The sequence below is a fragment of the Lutra lutra genome, chromosome 8 (assembly GCF_902655055.1).
Source record: "Lutra lutra chromosome 8, mLutLut1.2, whole genome shotgun sequence".
Lineage (NCBI taxonomy): Eukaryota > Metazoa > Chordata > Mammalia > Carnivora > Mustelidae > Lutra > Lutra lutra.
Window position 1 is genome coordinate 62574152 of NC_062285.1, and position 18080 is coordinate 62592231.

The 18080-nt window shown below is 39.6% G+C and overlaps 1 protein-coding gene across 4 annotated transcripts in view; it reads right to left on the reverse strand.

Annotated features, from left to right (window-relative positions):
* The window catches only part of ANO6 (anoctamin 6), a 188510-nt gene that overhangs the window by 53624 nt on the left and 116806 nt on the right, over positions 1-18080 (reverse strand). For all 4 annotated transcript variants that reach the window (XM_047739729.1, XM_047739731.1, XM_047739732.1 and 1 more), the window contains 5 exons: positions 10486-10551; positions 9275-9562; positions 8949-9062; positions 6819-6934; positions 706-840 (listed from right to left, as the gene is read on the reverse strand). In XM_047739729.1, coding sequence (XP_047595685.1) covers positions 706-840; positions 6819-6934; positions 8949-9062; positions 9275-9562; positions 10486-10551 — 719 coding nt within the window. The remainder of the gene's footprint in view (positions 1-705; positions 841-6818; positions 6935-8948; positions 9063-9274; positions 9563-10485; positions 10552-18080) is intronic.

Here is an 18080-nt window from a genome sequence, read left to right on the forward strand (position 1 = left end):
CATAATGACAATTCAGAACAGTGTTGGGGAAATTCAATGTTCTGGCATCCATGCTTTTTCCCTTTAGACAGTGTAGCTGGTATTTTAATTCTAACACCAAGCACAAACTAATTGTTTATCACTTACTTTTTTTCCCATAACACTGTAAGGCCTAATTTTTAAAAAGTAGAACAAAAACAAAAACAAAAGTATTGTTTACTTGAATTTCTAAACACCAATTTCCTAATATATATTAAAAAGTCATTTATAAAAGCATAAAAATACCAATTTTATCAAGTTTTGCTTCTGAAATCTTGAAGAAATCAGAGCTGCTCTTGGCTCCCATCTGTAGGCCTGAGCAGAACATTCCTCTGGGGAGCAGAAGTTCAAGGACAATTCTCCCTCTAGACTGCCTTTCTTTTTCAAATACAGTATTGTCTTAAAAATTGGAGTGTTTCCTAAGGGTAATATTCCTGTCAGAAACTGGGCTGCATTATCTAAAAAAAAAAATTTTTCCACTTCACTTAGTTATTACACTCAGGACAAAAGGGATATATTTTCCAAGGCAGTAAGTGTTCTGTGATGAGTCTTCTTTTTACTAAAACTGTCTAAGACCCTGAAAATAATTGTATGTCTAATCAAAATTTTCAAATTTTTGATTTTGGGAATTTTTGAATCTCTCATCAAAATTTTTCATCACGGTAACAAGGAATAAATAGAACTCACCTCCACGTACAGTTATTTTGATTAAAATAGCCATAGAGAAAGCAAGCCACTCCTACTACTGCGGCCAGCAAGAGCATCTGAGTATAGTAGCCCAGCCACGCAAAGTAGATTCCAATCTTTTCTCCATAATATTTCCTGAAGAAACACAGAAAGTGTTTTTAGAAGACACACCGAACCACTCTGCATCTTCATCCTAACCTCAATTTCTGATTTTAAATACTGGAGGCTTTAAGCTTAGACCTCTTACTCAATTCACACTTAAAACATGTTCCTTTTCATAAAGACCCCAAATTCCACTAGGAAACGAGTATTTTACATATCCTAGAACTACAGATCACTGGTAAGCCTGGTGAAGCAAAGTCAGTTAGAACAGGGCGAAGGAAAGAAAAATGCTACGCAGTAACCAAATAGAATACATCACCATCATTCTTTGTAAACATGAACACATCTGATACATTCTCCAAAAGACTGTAACATGCATGAGACAAATGAACATGAACAATCTGCTCCCAGGTACTTGCTTCTGCTTGTCCAGGGAACTCCCTCGGAGCCAGTGTAATGTAAATCAGAAATAAATTAGTGTAAATCACAAATACAAGGACGGATGAGAAGTCACTGACAATGACTGAGGAATCCACTGGGCTGTATTCCTTACATCTAGCACTTCCATTTTCTCTAAGTTGTGAAAACTGATCAGGGGAAGAGTCCAGAAGGCCCCTTTGGAAGAAAGGAGGTAGGGCAGGAAGCTACACCAGTCTATTCCTGAAAGGGAGACAGATGCAGTTCAGGACTAGGAAAGAGTTGAGAGGTGAGGAGAGCACACTGAGATGACTGTTAGGGGAGAGCTGCTGTTGTTGATACTGAGTCACTCCCGGCTCAGTACTGGCCCAGAGAAACTATAATTTACTTAGCTCTCTGCTTCCTTAAAGACCTCTATGAGACTTCCGGCTCAGTAGTATGGGGCTGGGTTGAGGTCCTTGGGCTTAGCCTGGTGGGGACTAAGCTCTGAGGAAGGCCTGAAGTCCCTGGAGACTCCCTTCAGACAGGAACATCCCTGGGCTGAACCCGCCGTCAGCTTCAGAGGTTGTAGGCCTGGGTGTAGGCTAATCCCTGGGGGTAAGGAAGGACTGGCCCAGACATGGAATCAGGCGTCTTGCAAGTGTTGCATTTTTATGTGACTGGGGCTTTGCTGTCTGACTCATAAACTGTAGGTCAATGACAGGCTCAGGGTAGTACTGAGAAAGAAAAGCTTGGCAATGGGTTTGCAACATCTTGGCTGTTAGGCTTTCTCTGATATGTTCTTATCAACCATCCACACTGGAAATGCCACACTTAAAACTGGAAAGAATGTTAGAGGTTACTGGCCCAACTCTCCAATAGTAAAAATATTCTGCCTCATTTAGAGCTAGTCAGGCAGTTCCTGCTTGGATACTTAGCATGACAGGGAGTTCATTGTTTCCAGAGATACCTACATTATATTGGAGGCAAGAAGATCAGAAAGAATTTTTGAATCCAGACCAAAAACTGCCTCCAAGTTCCTGCTGAAAGGCTGGGAATAAAATATAATAATTCTTTCAAATATGATATTCTGATCATTCTCTTTCTGCCAAGAACATTCCAATTCTTAACATCAATTTCTAAAAATTCAGCTTTTTGATCTAAGTTAAAAGTATATACTCAGCAAGGGGTCAGAAAGTTCTAGTAATTGTCACGGTGGTTCACCACTTAGTTTTCTGTATGCTTACCAACAATTCAACCCCAGACTTTGACCTAACATGTAATTTTCTCAGTACTTTCAAACACATGAGGTAGTCTATTGATTTCACCTCCTTGAATGAATCCCATCAGATCTTCTCCAACCCAGATTAATGATTCTCTAGCCCTGCACAGAGCTATCACCTGGAATCTCTCCATTTTTCTCTCACGTTGGGAATCCCTGTATACTGAAGCCATGTTTTCCTCTTCCTTCGTGGAGCAACACCTCCACTACTTTGCACATTTAAATGGCAAAAGTTCCTCGCACTTATTTAAACAGCTTGGCCATCTGTGGAATTGGAAAGTAAGAAATCACACCCCTTGGAAATTTGAAGTTATTGCTCTCTTTTCTTCTACCTGCAGTGTTGTCGTTGAGGAGTTTGGTGTTATTCTGAGTCTTGCTCCTTCAAATGAAAGTTTCTTCTTCTGGAGGTTCTATTTCTCCTTCTGGAAGTTCTCAGGATCTTCTTTTTGTCTTTAGTGTCCTGAGGTGTAATGTTGTCATGACTTGATGACATGCTGAGGTGACTGGCTTGCTCTCTTTTTATCCTCTGAGCGCTCGGTAAGCTCCTTCCATCTGGAGACCTAGCACATTCAGTTTCTGTCCCGAGTGCGCTATAAAGGTGTGTAGGTACGAGTTGTGTCTTTCCACAATGTCAGCTTTATTCACTCATAAAGCAAGATGTGCACAACTCTAACAGCTTCGGGACTCCAAACTCAATGACACTTCCCTACACATTTGATCTGGCTTCATACATGCCACACAGGACAAGATACAATACAAAGTCACACAACAAATAAGATACAATGAGGGTAAGAAATTAATGAACCAAATGCAGTCAGTCCCCAACCATACAGGTGAGATGAGGACTCAGTCCAGTCCGGGTCCACTCTCAGCACTTAGTCTTATTATGTTCAAGCAGTGGAGGGTCTCTCTTACGTTCAGAGACCAATCTGGGGCCGCTGCCTTTCAAATGTGGTCAGACAAGGAAGAGTCCGAATCTGGAGAATCTGACAGTTTGCTGTGGAAGTCCTCCCTTTTTAGAGGAGTTTTATCACTCTTTAGCCTTCCCAGGCCTCTTCCGGTTCTTCCATCAGCTCTTGGCTTTGCCAATCATCAGTTCTTGGTACCACCTGCATGTTCTAGTGTTATCTGTTCTCAGCTCATCTCCTTTGGCTGTCTTCCTGATTCCTGACAGCACTGCTTGACGCGAGGGACCCCTCACGCTCTCTATTGTTCTTCAATATGGTTCAGACACTGCTCTGATTTCTTCCCTATGTTGTCTCTGTTCTCATTCCTAGCACCCTACTATTTGTTCATTGCATCTCCTAGACAGACCTTCTAATCTTTATTTCTTCCTGTCCTTTTTATTTTCTATCTCTTCATATTTTTGCTCTGTGTTCTGTACAATTTCTTCAACTTTATTTTCTAATACTATGATTAGGGTTTTTCTGTTCTATTACATTTTTAAGAATCACATTTTATCCATGGAATGATCCTTTTTTTATAGAACTCCTGTCCTTTCTTAAGGATATCATAGTTTCTTTTCTCACTCTGAGGGTAAAAATGGGAGTTTGGGAGGTAGTTTTTCTTTTTCTTTTTTTTTTTTTTCTGTGCAAAATCTGTTTCCCCCAGTTACTTTTTCTGGTTTATCTGGTTTGCTTTTTGGAAAAGAACTGATTTTCCCTTCAAGTAATCCCTGGGGCCCACAGATGAAGGTTTAACAGCCCAAATGCTCAAGGGGTTACTAGTGGGAAGCAAGGAAAGGAACATGTGGACCAGGGACAGGGAATAGTTAGAAAAAAAATACATTTTCCTTAGTGAAATATACTTAAAATAGTGGGGAAATTGTTCTCTTTACCAAAAAATCAATAAAGGACGATGAAGAACCCAACACCCTGCTATCAGATGGTTTGGGTTTAACATAAAAGAAAATCACACGTGAGTATCAGCTTCAAATGTTTACATATGTACAAACACCCTCTTTTAAAATTTTATCCTACAGAATACCTGGAGTTAATGAGAGAAAATGCCTCTTTATGATTGTAATCCAGTTAAAAAATGAAGAAATGAAGAGTATGACCAAATGAAATAGCAAAATAAAATCCCTTATGAAATGACTTTAAGCAATGATCACTGATGGTTGCTATCATCACACACAGAAGAAACAGTACATTATGTAGCTTCTGGTAGAAGTATGAAACTCCACATATTAAGTATTCTTGTACAAAGCTGAACCGCAATCAGATCAAACTTTCAAATGAGGGACAAATTACTTAGCTAAAGCAAATACACAGGACACAGCAACAAGTCCAACACCAGCACAAGGAAGAATGAAGTCAGTAAAATAGAGAATGGAGAAACTCCTCCACAGTTACCAGGAAGAAAGAAATGTAAAGATTAGAAGACAACTGAGAAATACATTAATTGCGCCATCTGGACCTTGTTTGGTTCTCTGATCTGAACTAAAAATTGTTAAAAGTTTTTGGGATAATCAGGAAAAACTGAACATGGCTTTTTGATGATTTTAAGTATTCAGACTACATTTAAAAGAGAATGAAATATATGAAATATTAATGAAATATTATGATATCTGGGGTCTTCTTCAAAATGCTCCAATGGAAAGGGATGGGAAGGAGCTAGAGAGAAAAATGAAACAGGACTAGTGAGGAGTTCATAATTTTTGGAGGTGGGAGACAGATATAGGCAGTTTTGCTGTACTGTTCTATTTTTGCGTATGTTTGAAATTTCCCATAAGAAAATATAAAACAAAGCAAAATAAAAACTCTTCAATGTTTTAAAACTCTCATTTTTAATGTCAAGTGGTTTTCCCATGTCAGTGGGCACTGAGGTGAGGTAGAAAAAACAGGCACTTGGCTCCAGGCCAACCTGGGGGAACCTGACTCTTCCCTCCTCGCTCTCCACATCCAACCCACAACCAAGTCCCACGGACTCCCCTACCACCCATTCCAACTGTGCTGCTAAGAGTTCTCCTTTGGCCACTCCGACAGCCTCCTACCTGCTCTCCCTGCTTCCTGGGGCCCCTGTCAGCCATTCCCCAAATTATCTTTACAAAGTGTGAATGAGATAAAATTATTGGAGTACTTAAAGCATCACAAGTGCTTTTCACTGTCCTTAAAATCTAACCTCTTTTCCGTGATCCAGCTACCCCCCTTCTAACCTGTGTCTCATTCTTCTCTCCTTAGCACAGGTCTTCGATATTTCCTCACACTTGCCAGTGACCCTGTACCTCATGGGCCATCGTGCAAGCTGCCCCAGTCCAAAAATGACTTCTTTCTAATCCACAAAATCCTGGCTCCTTTTCACTATCCAGGTCTTAGTTCATATGTTGCCCACTCAAACGTAACTTTCTTCACTTCCTTCCCCTCACCCCAACTCATCATGGTGTTTCTTCATTTCAATCAGAAATTTTGTTTACTTCTTTGTTTATTTTTGTTTCTTCATTATTTTGGTCTGTCTCTCTATCCAGCAGCCTTGCCCAAACAACAAAAGTTTCTGAAGAGCAGCTGACCTTGGTGTTTTCAGAAAATAAATGCTGAGCTAGTCATCACTCCTTGTTAGATATAGTGAAACAGTATCTAGCAGCAGTTACAGGCAAGCAGTGAAAACTTGTATCTCTTACCATACAATTTAAGCTAAATGTAATGAGGTAATGAGGACTATGGTGAGTCTTTATTCCCAATTTTGGGAGGTAACCTCTAAACCTTTGGAATTTCCCAAGATAAGGGTGTCTTTGTTACTCATGAAGAACCCCTGGGACCCCACCCAACAGTCGATGCCAATGAGGTGACTCATGGAGGGCCCTTAGTCTGTGCTAATGGGATGACTCAGGATGGAGACTGGCCAGGCCAGGAAGAACAACCATTTGACTGGAGGACTGGGGGGCTTTGAGCCATAGTATGTTGGGAAAGGAAGGGGCTGGAGACTGAGCCACAAGGGCAATGATTCAGTGACTCATGCCTATCTAAAAAGCCTCAATAAAAAGCTGTGGGCAGGGGTGCCTGGGTTGCTCAGTGGGTTAAAGCCTTTGCCTACAGCTCAAATCATGATCCCAGGGTTCTGGGATCGAGTCCTGCAGCGGGCTCTCAGCTCAACAGGGAGCCTGCTTCCCCCCCGCCCCGCCCTGCCTGCCTCTCTGCCTACTTGTGATCTCTGCCTGTCAAATAAATAAATAAATACCAATCTTAAAAAAAAAAAAAAAAAAAAAAAGCTGTGGACAATGAAGTTCAGGGGTCTGGGTAAGCTTCCCTGGGCGGCAATCCTCTTCGAATACTATCACTTCGATGCCAGAGAACAACCTGAGTCCTCCCACTGGCATGCTCTCTATACACCTCACCTGATAAGATCCAAGGGCTGCTTTTTGTATATACTTCGTGGATGAGCCCACTCCCTGTACAGAAGGTACCGTTCACTTGGGCAGCTGACATCCTCGGACTTATGGTTGAAGGTGCACTATGAAGCATAAGCAAACAAGTGAGCATATAAGCACTAGGTGTTCACAGACCTGTTTATTCAATATGGTACTTGTACTTCACAGAATAGGAGGCTCTCCTTTGCTGGAAGGGATGGATGGATCATCTAATCCTTAGTGATTTTCAACCAGTGGTATTATTAATCACTTGCGGCCACTTGCAAATGTGGGTGGGGAAGAACACTTGGTTGTTATAATCCTAGAGAACACGTCAGGTACCCAGTGGGAGCCCCAGAGATGCCTTACATCCCACAAGCGTGCCAACTCCTAAACAGTTAAAAATTGGGCTGCTCAAGTGCAAAACAGCCACAATGGAGGAACACCTGCTAGCCACACCCTCCCTGGATGCCCGGGGGAAACCAGGGCCTTAGCTGGTTAGTACCAAGGTCAATTCTAAAACCCAGGCATCTTTGTCCCCCCAGTTCAGCAGTTACTCTGGGACAACATGCAGAATATGAACAACAAAGAAGTATGACATATATACTTCGTTTACTCAAAAAACAAAGGTTCCTGCCTCTACGTAAACTCAGTTACTCTTCCCATCTGACTCGTTTTTCTCCCTCCTGTACTAGAACCAGATTATCACCAGGTAAGCCTTAATATAGGTCCTGACCTCCGTTCACTTCCCTTCCAAATGCCACACAAGATCACTCCTTAGGCTGGATGTGGGATCACTGCAATTGAAAGAGGCTTTAGCGGGAAAGAACTGGGCATGGGCGGATGCCAACTGAATACTATTGAACTTTGGCATTCCATATTAATATTCATGACAGCAATTCTTAAGTATCCCTAAAGTTTGTGTCATGCTATACTCACTAATTTTGCTAACAAATATAAAACACATGGACCCTCAGGCTGGGCTCCCATATTGGGTCTCTTCACCAGGAAGTTCAGAATCTACTCCATTCAGCTCTCTGCTCTCTATTTACACATGTGCCTCAAGTAGCTCTTTTGTATCCTAGTTTATTATCATCTACAGTACACTTCAATAACGTCGTCATCCACACATACACGTACTACCCAGCAGAATGATCAATCTCACTCTTGGCTTTCTTGGTCTTAGAGATTCAGATAAATTGATAGTGAATGTGACAAAGCTATAGCACACTATAATATAGTATTTAATTTATTTCAATGACAGAATTTACCTAAAGAGCTTAGATATAATATCCCGGCATTTATGAAATCGTTAAGGGTCTGAAGCAGTCACATTTTAAAATTCTCATTTCATGAGAGATGTTATCGGCCACAGAAGTGCTCTTGAATTTGAGGAGCTGCTGTCATCTCAGAACGGAGTCCTTAAAAAATGTCAACACCCTGCAGTATTGCCATCGGGATGAGAACTCTGACAGATGTCTTTGTAAAAGTCTTATGATAGTCTAGGACACAGGAAGAAAATGGTATTTCAGGGGGAAAAAGCCCGTGTTCTAGAAAATTATGAGTGAGAAGATCTAACATGTATTTTACTTAAAAAGAAGCAATACTTTTCTAGTTGATAACAACATCTGTCAGTAATTATAAAGAGAGCTATTGCTTATACTACATGCCAGGGATGCTGCTAACATTTGACAGGGATTAATTTAATTAACCCTCATAACTCTATGGCATAACTCTATGACGTAAGTATGATAATTATCCCCATTTTATTGATGAGGAAATTGAGGTACTGAGAGGCTAAGTGACTTTTATGAGGTCATCCAGCTCGAAAGTGGGAGAGCAAGCCCCAGAGCCCATGCTCTTAACTGCTCACCAGCAGAGCTCTATATGAGCACTACAAGATGGCTGCTGTTTCCATCATCCGTTCATTGACTGTTCAAACTGACGGCCTTCTCTATGGCCCCAAATAACCCAGTTCCTGCCCTCAATGAGCTTGAAACCTTGTCATTGACTATCTTCATTTTATGGAAGAAACTCAAGGTTAAGAAGATTAGCCCTTCTCTATTCACAGTAAAGTACACCTTGGGTATTTTATTTCATTCTTGCCATTTGACTTACATCATGGAGAGGGAAAGCCGCTTTGTAGATCCCAGAGCTGACAAGTTTGTTAATTCCAAACTTTTTAACATTGTCTCTTACTTGATACATGACTCGAGAGAGGATGAAGTAAACCTAAAAAAAATTATAAAACAGAATGAGTGCATTAATGTGTAACTAACCAACCATTGTTACTATTGTAACAGGAACCTGCTTCCTTTTCAGTGAGGGGTGGGGGGCAGCTTTTAAAAACAAAAAAACTAAACCAAGCACACCAGACCACTAATTATTCAAGCAGCAGGTTCCAAATTACTCAAAGACAGAAACTAAATTTGGTTTAGACTTACAATGCGGCTTCTGGTGGCTGGATTGAAGAAAGTATCTCTATCCTGAATATAAAAATCATTCATCCGGTTCTTCTCAAATGGGGCAGTGAAAAACTCCTGCTCTGGCTTGATGATACTTTCATCCACTTGGAGGACTTTGGTAAACCAGCTGAAATTACCGAAGGCTGAGGACCGGGTTTTCAGATCATTGGGTTTCAGAGGCAATTTGATGTGCATTATCTCAGCGTACGTACATAACACCTCCCATGGGGCATGTACTTTTACAAACACAAGCTTATCATCCAAAACCTACAATGCAAGAATAAAAACACAAACCAGGAAACTGATTATTTTCATAATTTTGAAACACATATGGATTGTTCTTACGTTGCTGGTAGTCAAAACACAGGACGCTGGTAAAGACAAAGATAAAATAAAACAGACTTGCATGCCATCAGATATTTTTGCCTTAAAGATAATTTCTTGGCTCAAATTATTAAGCAAGTAATTAAAGTCCTTTTCATACTTTCAGAAAACTATCATTTTAAACGAAGAAAAGCAAACTTGTTAATTTGCCTATCACTCCACCCAAACTGGTGACTAAAAATAAAAACATTAGACTATTCACTGCAGTGTTATTTTAATGATAATTTTAAAATTTCTAACCCAGAGCAGGACTCATTAGTATATTATATATCTGTTAAATGTCATGTTATGTGTCCATAAGAAAAAGATATCAATATAGAAATGTATCTGCTACATATTAGCAGAAAGAAAAGCAAATTATAAAACTGTGAAATAATAATCCCCCTTTTTGAAAGGGAAAAACAGATATGTTTTGAGAAATAAAAAAGTTCAGTGGGACCACAAGGTTATTTATGTATAATTAGAATATAGAGGATTTTTATTTTTGTTATTCTTATATTCATTAATTTTTATAAGCCGTTGTTTGTAAAATAAGAGATCTTTTTAAAAAGCTCTTAAAAGAAGAAAACGATAATTTATACATGCATTCAGTATTACATTCTTCGGCTACTAAAAAAGGTATGCTGACTTTGATCAGAAACAAATACGTTCTATAATGCAGATTTTGATGGATGCCCCCCCCCTTTCCGCCCAGCCTAGGGCGTTACTAGAATTGCAAGTTTCAAATGCCAGTCTAGCATCCCAAATGACATGGAGCTTCCCAAGAGCAATAGTCAGCCAGGAATTGGAAATGATCCAACACTTACCGATCTTGTTGCTTCTAAATGCAGGCCATCACAGATGAGGTTAGATTCATATGCTCGTCTTTTTCTCTGTCAAAAGAAATTGGAAAATATGTTAGACCCTGTAGTTTGGCCAAGGACAGAAAAAGTCTTTTTTAAGACAAACCAAACCAAACCAAACCAGTTTGAATCTAATGAAAAGATAGATCTGCTCAAAATAGCATTTAAGCAACCAAGGTGCTCTCGCTGTTGGGTGATTTGTGGGTGTGTTGGATTCCTGTGATGAAATGCAATGGAGTGTATTGGGATTCACTTAGCACTCTCAAAGGCCTTGGTTGTTTCCATGGGTTTCTGGCCATTCGGGATGCATAAAAGTCTCTGGCTTTGACTCAATCCCAAATTTTTTTTTTTTTTTTTTTTAATTATAAGCAGTCTGGCACAAAAAAGGAGGTTTCTGAGTCCCATTCACTGATGTCATTTACCAGATCTGGCATTCTAGACATAACAGACATACAGATGGTTCCAATTTTAGATATATATATTTCATCTCTACATACCTTGAACAAATTCAACAAACAAAATAAACAATTTTGGCAAAATCTGAAAGAATGTTTTTCTCTGCAAGATTAAAATGTCCATGAAGGTATAAAACACCTATAAACCTACAAAAACAGGGAATTAATTAATTGATAATAGATCTGTCTGTGTCACGTGGCCATTTGAAAAGATGCAGGATGTACCATATTTATTGATATTAAATTCTATGTAGCTAGGCTTTTGTCAGACTGTGTCCTAAGCTGTAAGGAAAGCATGTCAAGGTAGAGACTTAGTTAACCTTTTATTTATTTATTTATTTACTTACTTACTTATTTATTTTTTAGTTAACCTTTTAAAAGAAGGCTTTTGGTGATGAAACAGCTATATTGCATCACGAAATCAGAAAAATGAGTGAAGACAGGGGTTCAGCGTACAATCTCTAAAGCCAGACTGCCTGTGTTCAAATTCTGGTGCCATCACTTATCAGCTCTTTGACCCTTGGCAAGAAAACAAACTCTCTATGTCTCATTTTCCTTCTCTATTGAATAGAGAAAGCCTAAATTCCTTTTGAGGTTCTCATGAGGATTGTAGAATTTAAACCACATAAGGCACATAAACTAGAATTTCCATTTCTAGTCATCACAGAAGATTAATTGGACCAATTCACCCACTGAAGACAAGTGAAAAAGTTGGGAAAAAAATCCCCCAAAACAAAAAACATTTGTCTTAACTTGAGCAGTTAACAAGCTAAAGGAATTAGTGGATCATGGCCTAGGTAATCCAGGGGACACAGCAGTCAAGACTACTTTGCCCAGGGAGCGCCATTCATGATTTGCCAGTTGCCAAGGGGAGGAGGAAAGGCTGAGCTGCAGTGCCATCAAAGTGCTGAGAACACGGAAAGCGGCTATAAACAGAAAGCAGATGGTGCTGCATGAAAAAGGCCAGAGGCCAAGAAGTGAAAAAATACATGTAGTATTTGGTTAAATAGGAGTCCAAGTGGAATCCCTAACATCTTTTGTGGAAGTATCAGAAACAGAATACTGGTATAATTTTTATTTATTTAGTAAATGATGTGATACAGTACTTAACGACACACCAGAGGCTGGTCTAAGAGCTTTACAAATGTAATACATTTAATTGCTTCTTACAATTTGAGCATGCAATAGTGAGAGAAAAATCAGCAAGAGCTACACTCCCTTAAACAGGAACAAGCAACCAGACCCGCCATGTCCCCAACTTCAGTTTGGGAAGCTCCTTTAGACTCATCCTGCTTCAAACTAGGCAGTATTTCTTCACTCCAGATCCTAACCTGCATTTTGATTCTTGCATGGTAGTCCAGTTCTCGTGCCCAATAGCTTCTTTCTTTACTACTGCTTAAAAGCACTTTTCAAGGGTGCCTGGGTGACTCAGTAGGTTAAGCATCTGGCTTAGGTCATGAACTCAGGGCTGCAAGATGGAGCCCCGCATCGGGTGCCATATACTGGACGTGGAGCCTGCTTAAGATTCTCCCCCTCCCTCTCCTTCTGTTGCTCCCCCGTCCAAATAAATAAATAACAAAAAAACAAAATAAAAGCATTTTTAACCCTGCAAACAATGTTCAACATGGTGCTTGGCACAGAGTCTATGCCGAATGCTTGCTTGTTCAAAGACTATACTCAACAAACGCTTATTAATTCCTTCTACAAACACTCCTGAGAGCATCCTTCAAAGTACTGAAAATTCAAAGAATTTAAAGTAGTTTGCTATGGGGGAACTAGAGAGAAACTCAGCGTCCAATGACCTAAGACCTTCTTCTGATACAGAAGGACTGAAACATTTATTCGTGTGTTTCATGACAGTGTAACAGGCATTTGCTGTTCCTTATGGCCCCCTCAACACTGCAGCTCTCCCCAGAGCCCATGCCCACTACACTGGTGAAAAATACATTCTCCTTCCTGGTCTCCTGTGAAGTTCAGCTATTTGCACATGAGCTAGGCCTTGTCAATCAGACCAACCACTCCAGACCCTCTCTCAGAAGCCAGTGACACAAAGAAGCTGGGCCCAACAGAACTCATCCGAGGGTGGTTTGGAAAGCAAATGCCAGTTCCCAAGATGGCCAAAATAGAGGTTACAGCAGATCTGAGCCGCTGCCACTGACCAGCAACCATGCTTTCTCTCCCAGAATGGCTCTGTAGTGGGATTTGGGGCACTGCTCCCAGCTACCTGGTTTCTAGGCTTATCTGTCCAACCCTTCAGAGGAACTTATGAGCTCCCTAACATTCCTCTGATAAACTCCTTGTTTGCTTAAGTTAGAGCTCATTTCTGTCACTTGCCAGCAGGAATCGTGACTGGTTCGGTAACCGTGAACTAGGGAGAAGTAGTTAGGCTGAAACCGACATCACTGTACAGTGGAGGGAGCAGGTGCTCTGACTACACCAGACACTCTGACTTCCTCTCCTTCAGGAAAATGACTCATCCTGAGTCTGTACAAGGGGCAACCCAGACTGACCCATTAGCAGGATCCATGACTGTGTCTTCTGTATCCTTTTGAAGTCAGTCAGGAATGATTTCAGTTAGAATGTAAAGGTTCAGGCCCAAGGATATTCACTCTTGTAGACAAATGTCTTTCTCATTAGAAGACCTGGAGAATCAGTCAAAAGAGGAACTTCTCTAGTGGGTAAACGGCTATTTTAACAATTAAGTACTGGCAGAAAGAAACACGTAACTGCGGGCTCCTTGCTTGGCGGGGAGCCTGCTTCTCCCTCTGCCTCTGCCTGCCACTCTGTCTGCCTGTGCTCACTCTCGCTTCTCTCTCTATGACAAATAAATAAATAAAATCTTAAAAAAAAAAAAAAAATAGGGATGCCTGGGTGGCTCAGTTGGTTAAGCAGCTGCCTTCGGCTCAGGTCATGATCCCGGCATCTTGGGATCGAGTCCCACATCGGGCTCCTTGCTTGGCAGGGAGCCTGCTTCTCCCTCTGCCTCTGCCTGCCTCTCTGTCTGCCTGTGCTCACTCTCGCTTCTCTCTCTATGACAAATAAATAAATAAAATCTTAAAAAAAAAAAAAAAAGAAACACGTAACTGTGTTACCTGGCCTTATTACAAATTCTTGGTTACAACTACAGTTCGGTCCACTAGGATACACAGCCATCTCCTTTCTGGCCCCTACTCATCCACTAGGGAGCTGATCCAAACCTTCAAGGAGCTCCTCACGTTCCAAACCCAACTCCAGACCAGCACACTCTGCTAGTAACCTTGCTTCCTTCCTTGCAGAGAAAATGGCAGCCACTCATGGGAACTCCTGCAGGTGTCTTTCTATTTATCTATCAATAGCTAGATACCATCTCTCCTCCTGGAGTCAGAAGACTACATCCTTTTCACTTCTCTTCTGGAGCTTACTTCAGCAATCCCTTCTCTTTTTCTCTTTATTCTTTCCTCTTCGTTGCTCTTACTCCCAGCCAACAGACACTTCAAATGTTTCCCATCCTTAGCAATATTAAATCCTTCCATGGCCTTACCTACCCTTTAATTACCATCCTTGCCTCTAGAGATGTCTTTTAATCTTGATATCCTCAGCACTTAGACCTATAATAGAATAAACATGCAGTAAATGTCTGATGAATGAACGAATAAATTGAATGGATGGTGAATCGATGGCTGCCTGTTAAGTAGGAATGGACTGAGGAATAAAAGTACCAAGTGAAGCAACCACGCTCGCCTTTTCTGAGGCCCCCAGAATGTTCCATGAACTTTTGCTTACAAGTATTACAGGATATGACAGAGATGAAGAGATACAGTTTAATTCTGGGGCGTGCTAGCACCAGATAGCTCAGGGGCATTCAGAGCATGAAGTGTCTTCTAGATACCCTGGAGCCTGAATTACTAGATGGCAAAGGGGGATGGTTAAGAGAGCTGGAAATGAACCAACCCCACAGGAAGGCAGTTCTGTCATCTAACATACGAAACACAAACTACTCCCATCTTGGTTGTATCGGCTATATCACCACGATGGTAACATGCTAAACACTAGACAGTAAGACTTGGCTCCTTCTCTACGGAATTCCTAAACGGAGGCTACAACTCTTTACTCTTTACTTCCTAAACTGAGGTTACAACTCTTTACGGGACTCTCTCCTTTCAGATTTTAGTCTACCAAATAGCCCATTTAGTTCTTTCAGTTTTTGTTTTCCTTTTAGAAAATAATGGCATGATAGTTAGATTCAAAGTCAAAATTCAAATCCAGATTCTGTGACATTGGGCAAAACAATGTAAATCATACAAGCGCTGGTAGCTTCATTTCAAAATAGGACAAGAAATAGCTTCATCTTGAGGGTCTTTTAGGGATTAAATGTGATCAGGGATATAAAAGTCCTCAGTATCATGTTTTATACATAATAAGCCATAAACATGCTAGCCATTACCATATTCTCTTTTTCTCCATTCAAACATGCTCAACTTCCCTTATTCCTTTTAAAAAACAAAAAACAAAAAACTAAACCCTTGCTCCCCTACAAGCCTTAGGGGCTCACCTCTTCTTTTTTAATGCGAAATATCTGAATAAGAACAGGCAACCCCAATCCACTTGCACCCAGTGACCCCCTAATCCTTCAGTGGGACACCGATGACACTGTTTTACTGTAACTCCAAGAACTGGATCTTAATGCTGAGTTACTCTGCTCTCCCTCTTGATTCTTCTATACTACGTGGTCATCCTGGTCCTCAGACTACCTTCTTTGATATCTGATAAATGGGTATATCTGTGTGAGACAGTGTGTATGTGTGTGTGCGTGCGTGTGCGTGTGTGTCCTCTTCACTCTCTGAAGGTTGTGAACAAATCTTTATATCTTCTTACTTTTCCCTCATTTCTGTGTATAATAAGGGAGGTCACTGACAAGAGTGTATAGCACACGGGAGTATCAAAGATGCAGAAAACCTTAGAAATACTTTTCTTCCATGTCATTTTAATGGCTTGGTAATAGTCTCTCAGAGAGATGTACTATAATTTATTTAACAAATCTCAAATTTTTGGATATTTAGGTTGCTCCTAATTTTCAATATTATAAAAATCCTTGTAGAACAGTCTTTGTGCATCCATTATTATTTCCTCCGGATAAAGTCCCAGAAGCAGAATTGTTAAATCAAAGGGCGTATGCAATTCTAAGTTCTTTAATATGTACTGCCATACTGCCCTCCAGAAAGGTTGTACTAATTTATCCTATTTTAGTTCTTATCTAGTTCTTTATAAAGAACTCCTGAGATATTTACCTGATTTCTCTCAAGATAATTGGTAGACCTTGGAGTTGGTTTATAATGCCCTCTATTTTACCACTCACTATAAATACTTAAACAGTTGAATCAAGGATAGGACATTTTTATTTGCTTAAACATCTTAATCTATCACCTTGGAGTTACTTTAATAAGACAGTTCTTGTTATTTTCCTTTGGCAAGGCAATTCACAAAGAACTAGTGGAATATTTTAAAAATTGATCAAACCAGTTTTCTTGGTTTGTCAGGTAGCTAAAGTAAATTAGCATATGTGCAGTATTTGTCAAACAAGCACATATCAGGGAAAGACTGATTACTTAAGAAAAGATTGCTTCAATCTGTTTAATATGAAATCATTATCTTCATTTCCTTGTAGAATTTATACTTAGATAAGTAACAGTGTTCTTGACATTTGAAAAATTAGGGTAGAGCTATCTTCCATGTTAAAAATGAAAGAAAATTAATATTGCATATTGACTGACATAGCCATTGTTCAATAAGTATTTGTTGAAAAAAAATATGAGATCACACATTTTTTTCACTAAAGATCATCTATGTGCCTTATCGGAAAAACTTTACATATATGAACCTAAACTATGTTCTATAGTCTATGGTCTGTATTTAGCAGCACAAAATAACCAAACTAGGTTCTTTGGCTCTGAAAAATGCCCAGTCATACTTTAGATTGTACTGTAAATTCTTCTGTCCCTAGGGGAACAAGTTCATTGGCATTGCAACCTGGATTTTTTTTTTTTTTAAGGATCTTTTTTTTTTTTTAACCTAAAGTAAATCCAAAATGACTGTAATCATTGAGGACCTGTGTACATCCTGAAAAGGATGGATGTGATTCCACTACTGTGGGTGGAGAACGGTGCTGGAGGTTCAAAGTAAAAAAGGATAAGAGTACCTATCTCACCTCAGAAACTGGAATTTTATTCATACCTCTTTTGAGAGGTTAATACAGCTGTCAGAGAAATAAAGAACAAAAACAATCAAAATTACAAAGGACAGACTGGCATAATTAAGGAAGCCTTCTGCCCCTAAGTACCTTAGATTACACATCTCATTTGGCTTAATAAAGTCATTGTGGGGAGGAATGGCTTGTGAATTAAACAGCAATAGTATTGATTGTAAACACCAATTTACCCATTTTCTTTAAGTCAACCAGCTTTCACAGGATAAGAAAAACAAGGATTGTAAAGCCTATGAAGTAAAGTTACTAAACACAGTGTAATGATAATAAACCACAAATCAGTTGGGATTAATGAATATATGCATAGATTAATTTCAAGTATTCTTACAGCTTTGTTGGGCAAAGTACTGATGGTACTGTCAGAGTATTTTTCAACTTGCCAATCTTTGTTAAGCCTATAAAGATGAATGACGAATAAGTTAAAGGTCTTTAATTTGTACAAAAAAAATTACTAACTACTATAAGTACTATTTATTAGATATACATCATGTGCTCAAAAAGGTTTGGTAAGCAGAATAAATAATTTAATTGGGACTTAATTTAAATTCGCATGCTGGTGATAAAACATTTAATGTTAGTGGACCAATCTGATGAGGAATTTATTCAAGTAGATAATATGTGTTCTCTAGGGGACAGAAAAAGGATGCACATTTTAAATAATAAGCATGGAATGGAAGTGAATATTAACTTCTGACTTTCTTTTTTAAATTAACATTTTAGGTATAATTACAAAAGACATAAATGCTCTCTGTGGTGAACTTAGAGAAATTTTCTGAGAAGGGGAGAAAAAGCAACTTATAAAAAGTCACTGCTGAGGGCACCTGGGTGGTTCAGTTGGTTAAGCAACTGCCTTCAGCTCAGGT